This window comes from Rhipicephalus microplus, chromosome 8 (genome assembly GCF_043290135.1).
Source record: "Rhipicephalus microplus isolate Deutch F79 chromosome 8, USDA_Rmic, whole genome shotgun sequence".
NCBI classification, from domain to species: domain Eukaryota; kingdom Metazoa; phylum Arthropoda; class Arachnida; order Ixodida; family Ixodidae; genus Rhipicephalus; species Rhipicephalus microplus.
The window spans coordinates 64,338,452-64,358,896 of record NC_134707.1 but is presented as its reverse complement, the minus strand read 5'-3'; the positions used below and the strand labels follow the sequence as shown (position 1 = coordinate 64,358,896).

The following is a 20,445-nucleotide window of genomic DNA, read 5'->3' as shown; positions in this document are numbered from 1 at the left end:
GTTTCTACTTTCTTTGTTTTCACCGCTGTGCAATACTTCTCTATGTTTGACAAAATAGTTAACATGTCATATTTTGTTCACTGTTTATATGAGATGGAACATTGTATTTTTATTTTTTACTTTTTTGCTTACGATGTGCCTTGTTATTTTATGTAGGCAGGGTTAAACCCCACCCCTGTAACGGCCCAATCGGCTAGCAGCGCCGTCTTTTCTTTCTGTTCTACTCCTTCCCTGTCCTGCATTTTTTTTCTGGTGTTGAGCTGTAAGAAAGTTCACGATGGGTCCTAACCAACTGGCCCGACGTACCGTCCTGCTAACAGTGCTTGAAAATAAATAAATAAATAAATAAATAAATACGAAGGAAACGACGCATTATACTTCCACCAACCCTTCATGCTCCTTCACTGGTGGGAGCCAGTCAGCGCGTTTTATCGTGCTTGAGCCGCCCCATCTACTGCCTTCTAAAGTTTTCAGTTATACATAGAAGATATGATGCGTAGGGTGGTGTCATTCATTCAGCTTTGTGCGGATATCAAGACGATCACAGTGATGCAGGTCAAGGAACGATAGTATTGCTATTGCAATAAAAGCACCTACGCTTGCAGCACAATGGATAAATTGAGCTGCCGATGACTGTGATCAGAGGCTGTGTGTCTCTGTCTGCTTGATCAACGTGATAGAAGTGTATTTTTCAATTTATCAGCCGGCATTTTTATATTACGAAACTTTGAAAAAACAAATTAATGGTAAAGCTGGCACTTGTATCTTAAGAACCCCGTTTTTAAAACTTGGGGCAATGAAGCGGTGCAACACAGTGATTCCCTACCAATTCAAGACCCGTTCATTTGTTTACTAACGACAACCTTTATTCTGTCTGTGTTTATTGTAGAGCTATATGAAGACCTGCTTCTTGAATTCACAAGGTCTGTTATGATTGTTTAGTACTTGTTTTAAGGAAAAATAATACATCCTTACACAAGAAAGTAGTGGTTAATACTCCTTCTAATGTCCTCTAACATTCACTATGATGTTTGATCTTACACAAATTTTCCCTGGTAGTTTCTTAATTTCATCTGCCCCGTCTAACTTGCTGCCTTTCTAATATGCTTTTCCAATTTCTGAGTGTTCTGAGCGACCGCTTTATCGGCCCTTGTAGTTACTTGCCACTGCCAGCTTCAAACATGTGTTCACTTCCTACTTTGGTACTTATTAGTTCACAAATCTCACGCTTGATTACCGAACGATGCCAAGTCAGTATTTCTATTCTACCTTTTTACAAGAACTTGGAATTCCTGTTGATGTTCTCTGGTCAACACGAGTCAATCATTGTCAGAATGCAAGTCGGAGTGCAGAAAGAACGCCTGATGTTTGGTAGCGTACACGCTTCGCCATTTGGAATGGATAGTCGTGCTGCCCCAGTAATTCTGATAGCTACGTAACTATTCTTTTTTACAGACATGCAAGCAAGGCGTTTGTGGGGATCATAACTGGACAAATATATACAATATGTATGGTACTTATCGTACATTCAACAGCCTGTGATTTCATATACGCTGTGCGTCTGGTAATTTACCACAGCATGACATTATCTGTACTTTGGCGAACGGAATGTTCAAGAATGAATTAATGCGAGATTCTCAATAACATACAGGACCAGCAAACCAATAATCGTTGAACCCCCCGCATAGGCGTCTGTGGAAGCAGACGTTTGGTCTGTAGCGACACCACGCACCTTAGTTAAGGGGAGAGGGTTTCGATCTGCTCTCACGGTTAGCTGTGCATGACTGAGCAGTGTCCGAGGAAAAAGGGATCCTGGGGGTTCGTTCTGAGTTCTGGGGTCCGAACTGTATAAATACTACCCATTGTACTCCACTTTTTTTATGAATAATAATAATAAACCGACTGAAATTGAGTGAATTGACTAAGCCGACGCCGGGTGATCGGACCATTAGGACCCCCGGCCGCGGTAACACACACCTTTGGCCCCGGCTTCACGTGAACGGCACCCCTGGGCTGACTCACCCAGGGTAAATCGCCAGTCGCCATTTCCTATCTCTCTCTCCCTACATCGTCATCTTTCTCACTTTTTTATCTTTTCTGTCTAGTTCTTCCTTCTGTTTACTTCCCATTTTCCCGGCGGCAAGGGTTAACCATGTGGAAATAGCCTACCTTGGTCTAGGGGCATTGTGTTATGACAGTGTTGTATGACTGGCGTCTGCAAGCTTTCGGAATCCGCAAACCTGCACTATCCCCTCAATGGGCTCCGTGGTGGGTGGCCGCCAACGCTGCTGAACAACATGCAATTAGCATGCATAAAGCATTCCCTTTACTTAGTGATCGTGCCTCCTCAAAGCGGGTACGCACCGAAGATATCAATTTTTTCATCCGGCCAAGACAAATCTTTCCTCATTTCCACGTTATACACTGCGAGAAAACTAACAAGCAAGCCAGAACTGTATCCCCCTTCGTAGTGACTTGGTGCTTAACCGAAACTCTTGGTGCCAGGTACAAGGTTACCAAAATGGCCAGCGGAGATCTACTGCTTGAGATACGTGACAAAGACGAATTCGAAAAAATGAACACCCTCACAGCGTTTGGAGACACACCCATCAGTATTACGCCGCACAGGTCTATGAATTCGGCTCGCTGAATAGTATCAGACGCAGATTTGCTTGACCTGACCGAAGCTGAAATTTTGGAAGGATGGAAGAGCCAGAACGTCACCAACGTACAGCGTATTAAGGTAAAAAGAGAAAAAAAAGAAACACCAACCAAACACCTAATACTGACCTCTGCTTCGAGCGATCTGCCCGAAACCATTCAAGTATACAAAGACTTCCATGAGGCCATATATTTCTAACCCCCGCCGTTGCTTTCCATGTCAGAGATATGGCCACGGCTCGCAAAAATGTCGTGGCCGGAAAACTTGTGCTCTGTGTGGAGCCGTGGGCCACGCATCCGACAAATGCGAAGAAAGGGTCCACTGTGTGAACTGTGGTGGGAATCATGCCGCATACTCATAATTTTGTTCATTTTGGGAAAAAAAGAGGTCACATTAAAATTAAAAGAAAACATCACATATAAACAAGCAAGAAGAAGAGTCTCACAATTATATGACCCCACATATGCTGATGCGTCGTGTCAGGGGGCAGCGTCACATCAGACCTCGCCACTCCTTCGTCCTGCGCAGAGCGAACCATTAGCTGTGGCGCCTACATGTAAGGTGGCCGTAGTTTAGCCTGCTCCGTCTTATAACAAACTGAGACCAGCGACTCCAGGGCCATCAGGTCTCAAGGCCTCACCTCACCAGGCGAGGCCCAAACTTCGATCAGCCAGGTTGCATGTGCGGGCATCCAATGCTTCCGAGGAGGCAATAGATACGGCAGCACCTCAGGTGCCGAAAGAGCGGCGCGGTTCTCTGATGCACGCCAAGGGAACTTTTTTAAAAAGCTGATGACAGGGCCTGATGACAGGTCCTGATGACAGCCCTGTTACTTGAGCTCAAACTTTCAGCTCAAACGAGTCACCCCATTATTGTACACACAGCACTAGTTTACTTCCAATATGGAAACACAAATTACAGACTGGAACATCAGAGGAATGCTTAAAAACCACAACGATGTCCAAAAGCTCTTACATAAACAGTTACCAAAAGTGCTGTGTGTACCGGAAACACACCTAAAATCACCCAAACAAGTTTTCTTCGTACTTACGTAATATTCCGAAAGGACCAATATGATGCTTTGGCGTCATCCGGTGGTGTGGCCATTACTGTTAATCAAGAAGTAACGTGTACACATTTACCACTACAGAGATCCGTTGACGCGTTGACTCTCCGAGCAGTTCTTCTAAACAACCTCGTCACCATCTGCTATCTTCACATACCTCCACACCACCATCTTGAAAGACGTGAATTCCTGTATTTAATAGACGAACAACCTGAACCTTATCTGCTCCTTGGGGACCTGAATTCACATAGCGGTCTGTTGGGCGATTCTCGCTGTGATGCACGAAGTCATCTCATTGAAAAGTTTTTCTTATCTTACGGTGCCTGTCTGTCGTCTGTCGAATAGGAAAGAGTCAACGTACTATGACGTCGCCAACAAAACTTACTCGTCTATAGACCTCAGTATTGTACCTCCTTCACTTCTACCTCTACTGAAATGGAAAATCACAAATACTCCATATGAAAGTGACCATTTTCCTGTAGTGTTGAGTAAACCAACATCATATAAATGTCCTCCAGATGTTCCCAATTGGTTGATAAACCATTTCGAAACATCTGTACTGAGAACATTTTCACAACATTACTCGTTTAATTTGGACTGACATATGTAGCTCAAACATAGATGAAGCTCTGAAGTACTTCACAGGTTTTCTTAACGCGCCGCTGGCAAGTGCATACCGCAAACATCTGGAATTCCTAGCAAGAGACGTGTCCCATGGTGGCACACTGAGTGTCGGAATGCGTGAAAGGAGCAGAACAGGGCAGAGATGTTGCTTCGAAACTCATCGACAGCCGACAATCTTGACAGCTTTAAAGAATGGGTCTCAACGCAGGAGAACGCGTCGGCAAGCCAGAAGAGAAAGCTGGTAAGAGTTCTTCTCAGGAATAAATTCATATACACAGGAGGCTAAAGTCTGCAAAATGGTTGGTAGAATAGCAGGAGCACAAGTACACTCACTACCACTCGTAAACACATCGGGTGACGGCTTGGAAGATTAGGCAAATTTTCTGGACACATACTTCGAACTGATGTGTAGCTCGTCACACTATACTGACGCTTTCCAAGAATACAAAACAAGAATAGAAAACAAGAAAGTAAAACACAAATGCACAAAAAACGAGGCATACAACCAAGACTTCAGTTTAGCTGAACTCCAAACATCACCAAAGTCCTGCAGTGATTCCGCCCCAAGTTCCAACCGCGTGCTGTATGAAATACTGAAAAACATTCCAAACAGCTCTTTCCTTGTACAATGCTATCTAGTTTTCTGGCGCTATCCCTAACTACTTCCTAGAAAAAGGCTATCAATATTCCCATTTTAAAACGAGGCAGGGACCCTTATTTAGTTTTGAGTTATGAACCTATGGCACTTACAACCTGCTTGTGCAAACTCTTCGAAAAAATGATAAACTGTCGACTTGTACATTTCCTTCAAACAAACAATTCGCTCAAGCCATGCCAGTGCCCCGCCGCAGTAGTGTAGTGGCTAAGGTACTCGGCTGCTGACCCGCAGGTTGCGGAATCAAATCCCGGCTGCGGCGGCTGCATTTTCGATGGAGGCGGAAACGTTGTAGGCCCGTGTGCTCAGATTTGGGTGCACGTTAAAGAACCCAGGTGGTCGAAATTTCCTGAGCCCTCCACTATGGCGTCTCTCATAATCATACGATGGTTTTGGGACGTTAAACACTACAAATCAATCAAGCCATGCCAGTGCGTATTGCGAAATGGTAGATCCACCACCATCCACCTTGTTCGTATTCAGGCACAGATCATAAATGCTTTCCTCTACAAACAATACTTGAAGTACTGTATTTAAAGTGAGTATTATTAAAACAAGCGCATAAAAGAAATGAATGTTCTTAAAGTGTTGTCACGCACTATGTGGGGAAGTAACAAGAAGTGTTTAAGGAGTTTGTATAGAAGCCTTATACGTACCCGCCTAGACTATGGGCAATAGCATATCAGTCTGTGACACCTACTGTTCTAAAAATGTTTGACCCTGTTCATCATCTAAGCATCCACCTCTCTACGGGCGCTTTTCGCACTAGCCCTGTGGAAAGCCTGTACGTGGGATCGAATGAATGGTCGCTTCAACTACAGAGATGTTGCATGTCTTTTAAGTACTCTCTAAAATTGAACACAGACAAGAAACACCCTTCACAATCTACAATAATTGACATGCCAAGTTTTGCTGTGTTTGAAAACCGGCCTTCCATGAGACAGCCCTACTCATTCCGGGTGAGGGTCCTAGTGAAGGAAACCGGTGTGCCACTTGAACATCATTTGATTGCTCCCCTAGCATGCCTGCTACCGTGGCAGTGGCAGGCGATAGACTGCGACGTGTGTTTCTTAAAGGTTACGAAGCACGCACCTATTGCACACACTCAGACACACTTCCTAAAACCACAACATTGGAGCAACCGCAAAGAACTCAGGACATGTGTATTTCTGTCTCGTACGCAGCCGTCGGCCCATCCTTTTTGGAAGCCGGCTCCTGCACTCTAATGCAAGCATTTTCACCAGTGAAGCTTATGCGATACTTGCGGCCGTTAAACACATTAAAGAAATAAAACTACAAAAGGCAATTATTTATACAGACTCTCTAAGCGTAGTAAAAGCTCTGAAAACTTTTAAAACGTGCAAAAACCCTCTCTTTGTCTAGCTTTATTTTATCTTATGCACAATCTTTTCATACAAGCAGAATGTTGTAGTCTGCTGGCTGCCAGGGCACCGTAAAATACAAGGCAATGTGTTGGTGAACCAGCTAGCTCCATCCGCCAACAAAACCACTACGAATACATCGATACCAATTCCTCCACTTGAATTGAAGCCTTTTCTAAAACGAAAGCTCAGGGGTTATTAGCAGAGCACATGGGACACACACAGGTAATAAGCTGCATGTTATCAAGCCGCAACATCCTTTGCAGGGAGGTCCGCGCTACGGTGCCTACAATCAATAAAGCACTTGCCTCACGGCCCTTGGATGCAGGGGTGTGAACGAACGAGGCACTTGTGCTAATGTCATACATGTCCACTATGGTCTTTCTATTGTCACAAACTCACGTCCTTCATTGAAACTACAGCTTTTCACGACACGGTCGTGATTTTATTCCTTCTATGTTTTTACCCACCTTAGCGCGAGAAATTTTAAGGCCCTGATACAGCCACTTAACCCATTCAGTGTCCACATCTCTCGACCCATGAACTGGCACTCTTTGGCCATCAAATGACCCTTGCGCCACAAAAACAAACCAAATCAATGATTCATGTGCAATATTTAAGACGTTTCCTAATTGTGAAAGAGAACGCTGACATATTTCATGGAATGTCATATTTATGCCGCAACGGCAAAGCAGTGAATGCGACAGCAAGAACAGTAGTGTCACATGAAGAAGGATAAGCGACTCGATACTTGGAGCGCACCACTGAAGCACAAAGTAAGCTCGAAAAGACCACTCAGGTATACGTAGGACAAGCGTGGACTATTAACAGTCACAGTTGATACGTTTCTGTGTTTAAGCAACGCGCTGGAAGCTTCGACAAGGAGAACCCAAATTTCTTGCATATTGCTTATTCATTTAAATAGCAGCGCGTGAAGTGTGCTCTCTGCATTTCCTTCCACACGATGGCATTGTCGTAAGATGCGCCCGGCGATTTTTTACACGTGAAGCAGTTTAAGGCAGAGCTAAATCCGGTGGGCGGCGTGACCACCCTTACTGCACATGAGCCAACTCTCCTCCTCTCCTCACACTCAGAAGAGGAGGTGGGGTGGAGGAGGTGGCAGAACGTTTCCTCCGCTTCGATTCTGCTCAGTCGTTTATCTTTCTGCCATTGCTGTGCTCTCGTATATAGTGTTGCGCTCGCTGTCTCCATGTCGCTCTCATAGCATTGCTGGGTGTTCACTTTGCGGCACACACATGGTAATACACAAAAATGAGAAGGGAGGTTATATGTTAGACGCTGAAACACTTACCTAAAGAAACACATAAAACTCTCCTATGTCTGTGTAACTCCATATGGGCTTCTGGCGAGATTCCCTCAGCGTGTAAAGAAGCCTTAGTAATATCTATTCTTAAACAGGGCAAGAATCCATCTTCTGTATCGAGACCTATTGCTCTGACTAGCTGCCTCTGCAAATTATTTGAATAGATGATAAACGGCCGATTGTAACATTTTCTGCAATCAAACAAACTCCTCGACCAATATCAGTGTGAATTCTGAGAGGATTGGTCCACCACGGACCATCTCATCCGCATAGAGGCGAAAATACGTGAAGCTTTCAGTCATAAGCAGTTTTTACTATCTCTTTTCCTTGACATGGACAAGGCATACGATACAACGTGGCGTTTTGAAATATTGAGAGACCTCTCACATTTAGGTATATGACGTAATATGCTAAGTGTATTTGAAAATTATCTGTCCAATCATACATTTTGTGTTCGAGTGGGCAGTGCGTTGCCACGACTGTTCGTGCAAGAAACGGGAATACCCCAGGGCGGTGTCCTCAGTTGTACTCTCTTTGTAGTCAAAATGAACTCCCTGCGATCGTGCATCCTGTGTAACATCTTTCATTCAGCATACCTTGATGATCTACAGATCGGTTTTAAATCCTGTAATTTCTCGGCATGCGAGCGACAGGTTCAGCTCTGTGTTAACAAGGTCTGTAAATGGGCAGATGAGAACGGTTTCAGTTTGAACCCACTGAATAGCTCCTGTGATCTGTTTTCTAGAAAGAGAGGCCTCTACCCTGATCCCCGTATATAGTCGCAGGGTGAGCGCGTAGCTGTCAAGAGTGAACTAACATTTTTAGGCATAATTCTAGGCAGGAAGCTCACGTTTATACCACACTTTATGTACATAAGGAGAAATGCATGAAAACAATGAACATCCTAAAGGTGCTGCCCCGAACAAGTTGGGACTACGACAGAAAATGTCTGATGAGCCTCTACAAAAGCCTTATCCGCACGCGTCTAGATTATGGGCCGATAGTGTACCAGTCCGCAACACCAACATTATTGAGAACACTGGACTCTGTCCACCATCTAGGCATTCAGCTTTCTACGGGAGCTTTCCGTACAAGCCCAGTGGAAAGCTTCTACGCAGACTCAGATAAATGGTCGCTACATATACAAAGACTGTACCTGTCTTTTATATATTTTTTGAAGATAACCGCAAAGGCCGACCACCCTACATAGCCTGCTGTAAACGACACATCCAGCTCCCAGCTCTTTCGAAACCGACTCGCATTGAAACAGCCCTTCTCGCTGCGTGTTCGAGCACTAGCTTTGAACAGGGGCGTTTCATTGCTCAAACACCGCGTAATGGCTTCTACTACATGCGCTTTGCCATGGCACTGGCAGGTTATAAATTGTAACACATCTTTCATGATTGTGAAAAAGGCATGCCCCTCCACTACACATTCAGATGTACTTCTGCGAATTGACACAAATATACCTATCCTGAATTTTCCACTGGTGCATCAAAGACTCGCGCGGGCGTGTCTTACGCAGCGGTGGGCCCATCTTTTTCGAATGTCGGTATTCTCCCCCCTCAGACAAGGATTTTTACAGCTGAAGCTTGCGCATTACTGGTGGCAGCAAAACACAATAAAGAATCAGAAATAAGTAATGCAGTTATATACACGCATTCATTAGGCGTTGTGAAAACTTAAAAAGCATCAGAAAGTACAAGAATCCGGTCATTGTTTCGCTATACTCTCTCCTGTGTGCCATTTACGCATCGAAGCAGCATGTAATAGTATGCTTGGTGCCAGGACACCGTGAAATTGAGGGAAACGTACTATTGGATAAGCTCGCAACATCAGTCCATGCGAACACTCCGCAGTCATCTGTAGTGGTCCCCGTAATAGACTTGAAACCCTTTTTGAGAAAAAAGCTGAGGGATTACTGGCAGCATACATAGGACGGAGAAGTACATATTTTAAATTACATTTAATCAAGCCATACCTTGGTGACTGGCCACCAACATCACAAACATGCCGTACAGAAGTAGCACTCTGTCGGTTACGTATCGGACACACATATAGTACACACTGACACCTTCTGTCCGGTGGTTGTCCACCAATGCACGAGAAATGTCGCAAATCGTTAGTGTCTTACATATTTTGATACACTTCAGTGAATTAGATCCTTTTCGAAATAACCATTTTCCGACACCCTACGTAGAACAAATGCCTCTTCACCCAGCGATGTTCATCGGTAGAGATCCACTTTTCAAACATCACTCATTATTCGCATTTTTAAAAGATGTTCGCAACTTCCACGTCATCTACCCTAGTAATCTGCAGAACAACCTAACACAAGAGGTTGTTGCTGCAGTACAAACATTACAAAGCACGTGTTTCGCGGCCCTTAGAGACAAGGATGCTGGAGAGACATTTGTGCTCTATAATCTCTTCATATCTTTATCATCAGAACCACTGACCACTAGTTTTCACTCTACACATTTCGTGTCACTCTCATAAATTTATTCCCTTTACGTTTACCCCCCTTTAGAGTGAGGAATATTACGCCCCTTTACAGCCACTCATCATACCCATAGCCCAAGTCTTTTGCCGTATGTACTGGCGGTCTTTGGCCATAACGTGTCTCTTGCGCCAAGAAACACTTTATATCATAAGCTTATAAGAGATTATCCTAAGCTTATAAGAGATTATCAGCACCAACAAGTTAAGAAAGCGCTGGGTTCCACCTGGCACACTTCTCTCTTAGCAGACAACAAGCGACTTCCTGGCGCTTTCAACGGACAAATACATAGGCGAATTCAGTAGCATACCGCAATTTACAATCAAATAACCTGGGTATGCTATAGAGCCCGCAAAGAACATACCCAGTTGATGTGCACAAAGTAAGAACCCGAGATGCCAAGCTCGAAACCATCTCACGAACTCTAATCATATCGGGAAGCCAGGAAATGCTGCTGAGAAAGGTGTACTACTGGCTGTATTCTACGAAAGAAAACTGACCATAGTTATTTCGCTGACTCTGTGCAGTATACCTTTTCCTCTCCTCTGTAAGATCACTACCGGTAGTGTTCCTCTCACGCCAGTGCATGCTGAAAGTGATTTGATAAATAAGGAAATGAAAAGGGCTATACGACAGAGACAAGCAAGGGTACAACATCAGCACCTGCAGAATTTTTTATATAAACTGAAGAGAGTCATTTGCATGAGTCACCCCTCTTTCACTATCTTGGTAGTGAAACGCTAATACTCGAGAAGGGTTAGATGGCGTTACGGGAGGGGGTTGTCAGACGATGTATGCTTGTCTCTCTTTCTCTGCAGCGTCATTCCCTAGGGGTATGTATGTAATGGTGGCACGCGATGCAAGGCTTGGCTGTACATTTCAACGTGCTAGCAATAATGAACTCGTTTCACTGAAATTCAGGTGTCGGCGTCGATGTCAATGTTTGTCAGTGAAAATTGTTTTGTCTACGTCTGAAAAATTGACAGAGATGCAAATAAGTCAATAAAGATTAAAATGGCTTGGTCTGAGTAAGAATAACCTAGGCCATCTGCGCGGCAAGCTGGTGTTTTACCAAGGAACCACGCTATCGCTTTAAACTTCTTCGGAAGGAAGACAACGTGACTGTCATGTAGTAGAAAAAGTTTCCTTAACGCATGTAGTATTGCGTGGCAAAAGCATAGAAAAACCCTACCTCTTTTTTTGTTTTGAAAAAAGGTGATTTACACAATGCAAAAAAATAAAAAAGTATAACGTCTATGTGCCACGACAAACATCACTATGTTGTAGTCAACACATCATTACTACAATATACATGACATACGTGGCATGCATGTACAAAAAAACACATTGGTATATAATGATACAGTGATTACGACCGTAAAATGATACAGTAGATCTAAATGAAGAAAAATTGGTTACAAAAAATTATGAAAGAATACTCGATGGGTGCTGATTAGCGCCACTTCGGTCGAAAGATGAGTTAAACGCGTTCGTGATGAACACTAACAAAAGGGCATGACCAATACCGCAATACTTGTTTTTTCTACGACTGTTTTCTTGTTTACTAAACTACTTTGCTCGTGACATTACTGGCAAAAGACCCATACTTTTCAACCCTCTTAAAAATGCAACAAGGAACAACACTTCAAGCTGACCACTTCCAAGTCTGAATCAGAATAACAATTCTAGGTGCTCCTATGGCCCAAAGGCTCGATATTTCTATTATAGACGCCTCGCCATAGGGAAAGAAGTGATAATTTCGACAACTTTGAGTGAATAAACAACCTGAACGAAAACCAGGATGAGTGGAGGAAAGCGAGATAACAACGTTGCCATGCAGACCGTTCTCATGCAGCCAACTTCGACCACCTGGGCTACATTACCGTCTGCCTAAACGTAGGCACATGAGCCCCAAGGATTTTACCACATTTGAAAGGCGGCCGCCATTACCATGATCGCGTGACCTGCGGGTAAGCTGTGAAACGTCGTAATCACCAGGCAACTGTGGTATGTCAAGTTTGAATAAATAATGTCAAACACCTGCAAAGTTATTACACTTATGATATGAACATTTTTAAAGTGTGGACCAATATCTAGATAAATAACTTACGTTTATTATTCTAGCCTTTGGTCGACACTTTCAACAACGGGAAGAATTCGAGTGGTGGTCTCGTAAGCAGCTCATGTGCCTTCTGCGAGTGTCGCCGGCTGGAATCAGGAGCATGCTTTCAGCAACTGGAACGCATGACAGAAGAAAGGGTGACATTTCGTCAATTGAAAGCTATGCCGGGTCAACAAATGAACGAATAAATCAGAAATGAACAAGAGAAATGAAGTTCTGTTGAGGTAAATGTTGCCATTTGGAAAACACTATGACCGCGAGTGCGAAAATTTTCAATTAACAGCCATAGTTCTCATAGTAGTAGCTTAAATGTCTGTTCTTACTTGTAAGGAAGATGGGCAGAACGAATTCGCAACGTAATTTACTGAAATTTCAACAGTTTGTTCGATCCGAAGTCACAACGGAGTGGGCAATGGGGTCTTCCAGACAAGCAACAGTAATAGTCACCACCCTTCTGTTTTTTCTTCTGGGAACCACAGCTCATTCAGGTAAGATATCGCTTTTGTTCAAAACAAATGAGCCGCTATCCCTGCAGAAGAATGTATAAGATCGTGCACTAATATAGTTAGACAAACAAATATTGCTTAATGATTAGATTAAAAGGCCCAGTCCCCGATGCGCCTGTCTGAATATATGAGGTCACGTGGTACGGTATTCTAAAAGTGTGCTCTCAACGTTCAATCCATGCAACAACTCGAATACAGTGCATAATCAGTGGCCGTTGATTCTGAACGTTGTAGTAATGAATACACTAGGCGGTGTGAGGTGCATTTTAAGAGCAATTCTCAGTCGTGAAATGCGCGCTGTCATGGGACCTGCGTGATCTATTTTAATACATATTATTCGCGGAATCAAACCCGTCCGTGTGCGTTGCTAGTCAAAGCAATCGCAAGAAAGAGACACAGACACGCGGCGGCAGAATGCGCGCAGCCTTTCTCCCTCTCCTTCAACAGTAAGACATCTTTGGAAGATATGATCGAAGCTTTCTTAATGTAATTTCTCAAAAAGCACTCCTTACAGCTAATACGAAGAGATACCACAAGATTATCTGTCACACAATTTCTATCCTTGAATAAAATCTCTTCAGGCCAGTGTGTGGACACGTGCAATATCCAGCCTGAATGCACTTCGTGTAGTCTATCAATCCACCCTCGCACACTCCATTGATGAAAAGAGGAGGAGACAGACTGTACCTTCATTAAAACAAATGAATTTCCTCCACTGAAGTAGGGGATGTCAGTTAGTCAGTCAGGAGCCCATGCTCCTTGGCGGCTGCCTGTGTGAGAGTCGTGACCCGGACCAGTTCGTTAAGGTCAGGGCTGAGCAGTGCGTGGTCTCACTGTTTCGCTGTAGCTTCCTGGTTATCTCAAACGGTAAAGTGACCATGCAAAGTAAACGTGGTCCCAATAGGGTTGAATCGGGATTCAATCTCAAGAAATGACGAATAGTTCAGCAACTAAGGAGCTCAAAAAATCCGCTTAAACTTTTTTTCGTGGCTTCGAGCTACAGAGTGGTGTTCGTCACTTTTCCTTTATTGGAGCTTGCAACATCTCACTGGAATGCGGCGAACTGCTTTCTAATATCATGAAAACGCATTTATGGACACCGTTCACTGGCAAGAGCGGGCTGGGTTTTCTCAAAATGGCCCCCTCAAAACGGCTCACCTCGAGAATGTCATGGTGCGACAATGTGGACAGTGCACCGCTGCTTTTCACGCGATTGCGCCGATGGGCAGGGCACCCTCTAGTTGGCATCCTACGCGCTAGTGTGTGCATGGGTTTCCCGGCTGTCGCCGGCGTTGCGAGGGTTAGCAAAGCCGATTGCGTTCGCGAATGGCGACGTTGAAACTGACGACGCGCGAGCCAGGGAACCCGAACGCAAGCGTCAGCAGTGGTAGACCAGTGACAGCGATGAGGTGCGCGTCACATACGCCGATCATGTTCGAGAATACCAACGGTGCACGGGTAACACCGACGAAACGCAAGCCAATGAAGCCAGGCGCCAGTGTCTTTACCTTGTCCTGCCTTCCGCGTCTTTGCGTTTCAAACAAACGTTTACTCGAGTAAACGCTACACTGAATTTTAGTTCAAACCGTTCTTCCAGCACCCTCGTCGATGCCCGTTTCAACCGAGTCGATGCCATGAGCACCACTGCGGCTTCGCACCCCATCAGGGTTCCCTTCTGGGAGATAGTTGTTTTGTTTTTGTTTCTCTTCAAAGGCCTTGAAGGTAATGCTCCACTGCTTTCATTGGAATAGAAAACCGCGTGACAGATTTGTGGCGTTCATGGGAATCTGAAACACCTAAAAATCACTTGTAATGTTTAGAGACACGTTGATCCTCGCGCTTTTTGTAAAGCCAAGTAAGAGCTTGAAAATTGAATGAATATAGCCTCGCCACTCATTTACAGTAACCCTTATGCTTTCAATATTTATATGTTTTAGCAGCCTTAGTGCACGGAACTTAAATAGTCTTCATACAGTTTTCACCATAATCACTGTTCACACCTTTTGTCCCATGAACTGACTCTCTTTGGCCGTAATGCCCCTTGCGCTATAAAGCACCATACATTTTCGTCATGTCATGAACGCATATAACGCTATTTCGAAAAAGAAACAAAGGCGGTAGCTATAGGGCTTCTTGATATGCTGACCGAATGCCATGACGTCGTTTTTGGTATATGAAGTTTTTGGTATATGAAACGAAAGACGAACTGAAGATACGAAACAAGATACGAAATGACAAAGCACTCAGATGTTTGTGAATAACTCAGATTTTTTACTCTAGCTGCACATGTCTCACCTGCGCTATACTTATTTGAACCTTCGTCACAATAACAGTGGAGGCGGAAGCGTTAAGCTGGCGGAGGGAGCGTTTCGTAGGAGTAAAGCACGGTTTCGCCAAGAAACCTGATGATGGCGCAAGCTTCTAAGCCCTCACTTTCAGAGTGCCTCGCGTGGATAGAGCAAGACAAACGTTTCATTCATTCAAATATATATATATATATATATATATATATATATATATATATATATATACTTTAAAGCTCTTGGTGCAACTACTTCGTAAGATCCCCGCAGGGGCATCTGTGCAAGCCGGCGTTTGCTGTGTAGCGACACCACGGACCCGAGCTTACGGGGGGGGGGGGGGAAGGTCGACTTCCTCCCATGCCTAGCCGTGCGTGGCTGAGCCGCGTCCGGGGAAAAGTGGATCCTGGGGGTGAACAGACGCTGGGTGCTTGGACCTTTAAGGCCCCCGGAAAAGGCAACACACCCCTTTGGCCCCGGCTTCACGTAGACGGCTCCCCTGGGCCGACCCACCCAGGGGAAATCGGCAGTGGCCTTTTCCTATCTCTCTCTTCCTACATCTTCGTCTTTATCTCTCAAATTTTATCTGTCCTGTCATCTTCTCTTTTCTATTTACGTCCAAATTTCGTGGCGGCGAGGGTTGGCCCTGTGTAGTTGCCCAACCTTGGATAGTTATACTCGGTTATAGCGGCGATACATGGCTGGTGTCTCCAAATGTTTACTGTTCAACCTTGTAGCGTCCTTTTGTTGGGCTCGATGGTGGGTGGCCATCATCACCGCCGAACCTTACGCAATCTGTATGGCCAAACCACCCCCCCCTCCCTGATCGCCACCCGAAAAGGTGGCGCACCGAAGAACGATTACTTTTTCTCAAAACTAAAGCAGTCTTTCCCCAAGTTCCATGTCGTGCATAATCAGAAAGAAAACAAAACTGTCCGGGTAATCTCACCTTTTCTTGTCTCAAAAACAATCACGGAAACAATCGGCCCAGGGCATCGTGTAATGAAGTTGTCAAGCGGTGACCTCTTTTTGGAGGTTCGCGACAAGCTCCAATACGACAACCTATCTAAACTAGTAGCGTTTAAGGATGTCCCAGTTTCCATAGGCCCCCACAGATTCTTGAACACTGTTCGCGGTGTCATTTCTAATGACGACCTTCTTGGATTATCAGAGAGTGAACTATTGGAAGGCTGGCAAGACCACAATGTAGTGAAGGTCCAAAGAATTGTCATACGACGAAACAAAAACGAAACACCAACAAAACATATAATTATCACCTTTGGTACCAGCGACTTGCCGGATTCAATTGGGACCGGCTACTGCAAGCTTCGTGTCAGGCCCTACATACCGAACCCTCGTAGGTATTTCAAATGTCAGCACTTTGGACAAGGGTCACAAACCTGCCGAGAGCGCGCCACTTGCGCAAACTATAGCTCCTACGAACACCCATCAGACGATTGTACTGCTGCAGCCCGCTGTGCGAACTGCGGAGGAGACCACCCCGCTTACTCGATATCGTACCCATCCTGGAAAAAAGGAAAAACAAATCGTTGAACCTAAAATTAAATTCAATCTCTCTTTTCAAGAGATGCACCAGCACTTCTCTCTCCCCAACAAGCACTCTCCTTCCTTTGCAGATGTGACGCGCCAGGGTCCAAATCACATCTTTCTGCGCCCACGAATGTGACGCAAAGTGTGACCGCGGTCGCGCCACCTGCGCCCAAGGCTGGAGTAGCCTGTGCTGATCCGCCTACTGCTAAACAGGTTCAGCAGACTTTAGAGTCTGCCGGACTCCGGACTACTGCACCCGCAGTAAGGTACAAAACTTCTGTGAACGTGCCTGCTAATCAGGCACCATCCGCCACCTCGCAGGAGCTGATGGATACAAGTACCCCTCCTCCGGCGTCTCAAGCACTGAAGGACAGGCGCAACTTTTTAGAGCGAATCAAAAAAGATAAACCCCGAATAACAGGGACCCAAAAAGGCCTTGCAACCTAAGTCAACACTTTTCTATACACAGCACTGCACAACAATAAAATGACACAAATACTACAGTGGAACGTCAGAGGATTGCAGAGAAACCTCGACGATATCCAAGAACTTCTACACAAACATACACCAAATGTTCTGTGTGTGCAAAAACACACTTAAAATCCAAGCACACAAACCTCCTATGCAGTTAGACTATTTTTCGAAAAGATCGGGATAATGCTGTCACATCATATGTCGGTGTTGCCATCATAGTTGATCAGAGAACAGCTTGTGCACATTTACCGCTTCATACACCCCTTGAGGCGGTCGCCATCTGAGTTGTCCTCTTCAGCAAAACGGTCACAATTTTCTCTATTTACATACTCCCGCATCACCAACTCAATAAACAGGAAGCCAACATATTACAATATTGTTAGCAACACCTACTCATCAATAGACCTCAGCATCCCCGCAGGGGCGCCTGCGCAAGTAGGCGTTTGGTGTGTAGCGACACCACGGACCCGAGCTAACGGGGGAGTTTCGGCTACCTCCCACGCCTAGCCGTGCGTGGCTTTGCCGTGTCCGGGAAAAAGGGGATCCTGGGGGTTGAGCTGACGCTGGGTGATTGGACCTTAAAGGCCCCCCCGGCAGAGGCAACACACCCCTTTGGCCCCGGCTTCACGTAGACGGCACCCCTGGGCTGACCCACCCAGGGGAAATCGGCAGTCGCCTTTTCCTATCTCTTCTCCCTACATCTTCGTCTTTATCTCTTACTATTTATCTGTCCTGTCTTCTACTCTCTTCCGCTTACTTCCAAACTTCCTGGCGGCTAGGGTTAACCCTGTGCAAATAGCCTACCTTGGTCTAGGCGCATTGGGTTATAGTTGCATTGTACGGCTGGCGTCTGCAGGTTTCAGCATCCGTAAACTTGCAGCGTCTCCTCGTTGGGCTCCGTGGTGGGTGGCCGCCAACGCTACTGAACAACATACAATTAGCATGCACAAAGCATTTCCTTTACTTAGTGATCGTGCCTCCTCAAAGCGGGTACGCACCGAAGATATCAATCTTTTCATCCGGCCAAAACAAACCTTTCCTCATTTCCACGTTATGCACTGCGAGTCTCAAGAACTAACAAGCAAGCCAGAGCAGTATCCCCCTTCGTAGTGGCTAGGTCCTTAACCGAAACTCTCGGTGCCGGGTACAAGGTTACCAAAATGGCCAGTGGAGATCTACTCCTTGAAATACGTGACAAAGACCAATTCGATAAACTGAACACCCTCACAAGGTTTGGAGACACATTCATCAGTATTACGCCACACAGGTCTATGAACTCATCTCGCGGGGTCGTATCGGACGCAGATTTGCTTGACCTTACCGAGGTTGAACTTCTTGAAGGATGGAAGAGCCAGAACGTGACAAACGTACAGCGTATTAAGATCAGAAGAGATCAAAAGGAAATCCCAACCAAACACTTAGTACTGACCTTTGCTTCGAGCGATTTGCCGGAAACTATTCAGACTTGGTACACAAAGATATCCGTGAGACCATATATTCCCAACCCTCGCCGTTGCTTCCAATGTCAGAGATATGGCCATGGCTCTAAAACCTGTCACGGTCGCCAGACTTGTGCACAATGTGGAGTCCTAGGCCACGTGTCTGAGAACTGCAAACAAGCGCCACACTGTGTAAACTGCGAAGGAAACCATGCCGCATATTCACGCTGCTGCACATACTGGAAAAAAGAAAAAGAAATAATTACGTTGAAGGTGAAGGAGAACATTACATTTAAGGAAGCACGGCGAAGAGTCGCTCCATTCTATGGAGCTACATACGCTGATGCGGCGCGTCAGGGGGCACCGCCGCACCAGCCCTCGCCACTCCTTCGGCCCACGCATACCGAGCCGGAGGTTGTGGCACCTGTCCCCAAGGCGGTTGTAGCCCAGGCTACACCGCCTACTCCCAAACAGAGACCGGAGACTCCAGAGTCCTCGGGTCTCAAGGCCTCACCTCACCAGGCGAGGCCCGAAACTCGAACTAGCAGCCCGCACGTACGGGCATCCAGTGCCTCCGAGGAGGCAATGGATACGTCGGCACCCTTGGTGCCGAAAGAGCGGCGTGGCTCCTTGGAGCGCGCCAAGAAAACAAAAAGCCGATAACAGGGCCTGGTGACGGCCCTGTTAAGTGAACTCAAACTCCCTGTCTAAACAGCCACTCGCTTTTCGTACACGCAGCACTATTTTACATTCACCATGAACACTCAAATTATACAATGGAACGTCAGGGGCCTTCTCAGAAACCTTGACGACATCCAAGAACTCTTACATGAACACTCACCAAAAGTGCTGTGTGTACAAGAAACACACCTTAATTCAAAACACACAAATTTTCTTCGTAAATACGTTATTTTCTGAAAAGACCGTGTTGAGGCCATGACATCATCCGGAGGTGTTGCCATCATAGTGAATCAAGGAATAGCATGCACATACTTACAACTCCAAACATCCCTTGAGGCAGTGGCTGTTCGAGCAGTTCTTTTTGATAAACTGATTACAATCTGCACTATCTACATTCCTCCTAGCTATCAGCTGCAAAAACGTGATTTACACTCTTTAATTGATGAACTTCCGGAGCCCTATGTTCTCCTTGGAGACTTTAATGCGCATAGCAGGCTATGGGGTGACTCTCGGTATGACGCGCGAGGTCGACTGATTGAACAGTTCCTTCTCTCCTCGAGCGCGTGTCTCCTAAATCGAAAAGAATCAACCTATTATAATCTCGCCAATAACACCTACTCCTCCATAGACCTGAGCATAGTATCACCATCTCTTGTGCTTCTACTCCAGTGGAAAGTCATCAGTAATCTGTACGGAAGTGACCACTTCCCCACAATTTTGAGCACAAATACAGTAACTGAGTGTCCATCACGTGTTCCCAAGTGGCTCATAAACAGAGCCGACTGGGAACACTTTTATACCATCGCTCGTCTAGGTTGGAATGACATAAGTACTTTGAACATTGATGTTGCTGTCAACTACTTCACAGCATTTTGAATTGATGCTGCAACAAAATGCATCCCACAAACAAATGGACACCCTGGAAAACGGCGTGTGCCATGGTGGAACTCTGAATGCCGAAACGCGCGCAAACAGCAAAACAGAGCTTGGAGGCTGCTTTGGAACTCACCGACAGCCGAAAATCTTGACACCTTCAAGAAAATAAAGTCTCAAGGCAGGAGAACGCGTCGGCAGGCCAGAAGAGAAAGCTGGCAGAAGTTTTTGTCAGGGATCAGTTCATACACACAGGAAGCTAAAGTCTGGAACATGGTCGGTAGGA

The 20,445-nt window shown here is 45.4% G+C and overlaps 2 protein-coding genes and 1 long non-coding RNA gene across 6 annotated transcripts in view; 2 read left to right on the top strand and 1 right to left on the bottom strand.

Moving 5' to 3' along the window:
• The window catches only part of LOC119186558 (venom metalloproteinase antarease-like TserMP_B), a 65,692-nt gene extending 63,784 nt beyond the window's left edge, over positions 1–1,908 (top strand). The window contains exon 9 of the mRNA XM_075872034.1: positions 1,456–1,908. Coding sequence (XP_075728149.1) covers positions 1,456–1,542 — 87 coding nt within the window. The 3' untranslated portion in view covers positions 1,543–1,908. The remainder of the gene's footprint in view (positions 1–1,455) is intronic.
• The window catches only part of LOC142769100 (uncharacterized), a 75,286-nt gene extending 62,845 nt beyond the window's left edge, over positions 1–12,441 (bottom strand). The window contains exon 1 of the long non-coding RNA XR_012885656.1: positions 12,324–12,441. This is a non-coding gene — a long non-coding RNA (uncharacterized LOC142769100). The remainder of the gene's footprint in view (positions 1–12,323) is intronic.
• A 212-nt stretch (positions 12,442–12,653) lies between these two features.
• LOC119186791 (venom metalloproteinase antarease TserMP_A) overlaps positions 12,654–20,445 on the top strand; it is a 142,171-nt gene continuing 134,379 nt past the window's right edge. For 3 of the 4 annotated variants that reach the window (XM_075872030.1, XM_075872032.1, XM_075872033.1), the window contains exon 1: positions 12,654–12,823. In XM_075872030.1, coding sequence (XP_075728145.1) covers positions 12,670–12,823 — 154 coding nt within the window. In that variant the 5' untranslated portion in view covers positions 12,654–12,669. The remainder of the gene's footprint in view (positions 12,824–20,445) is intronic. The other variant, XM_075872029.1, reaches the window with a different exon arrangement.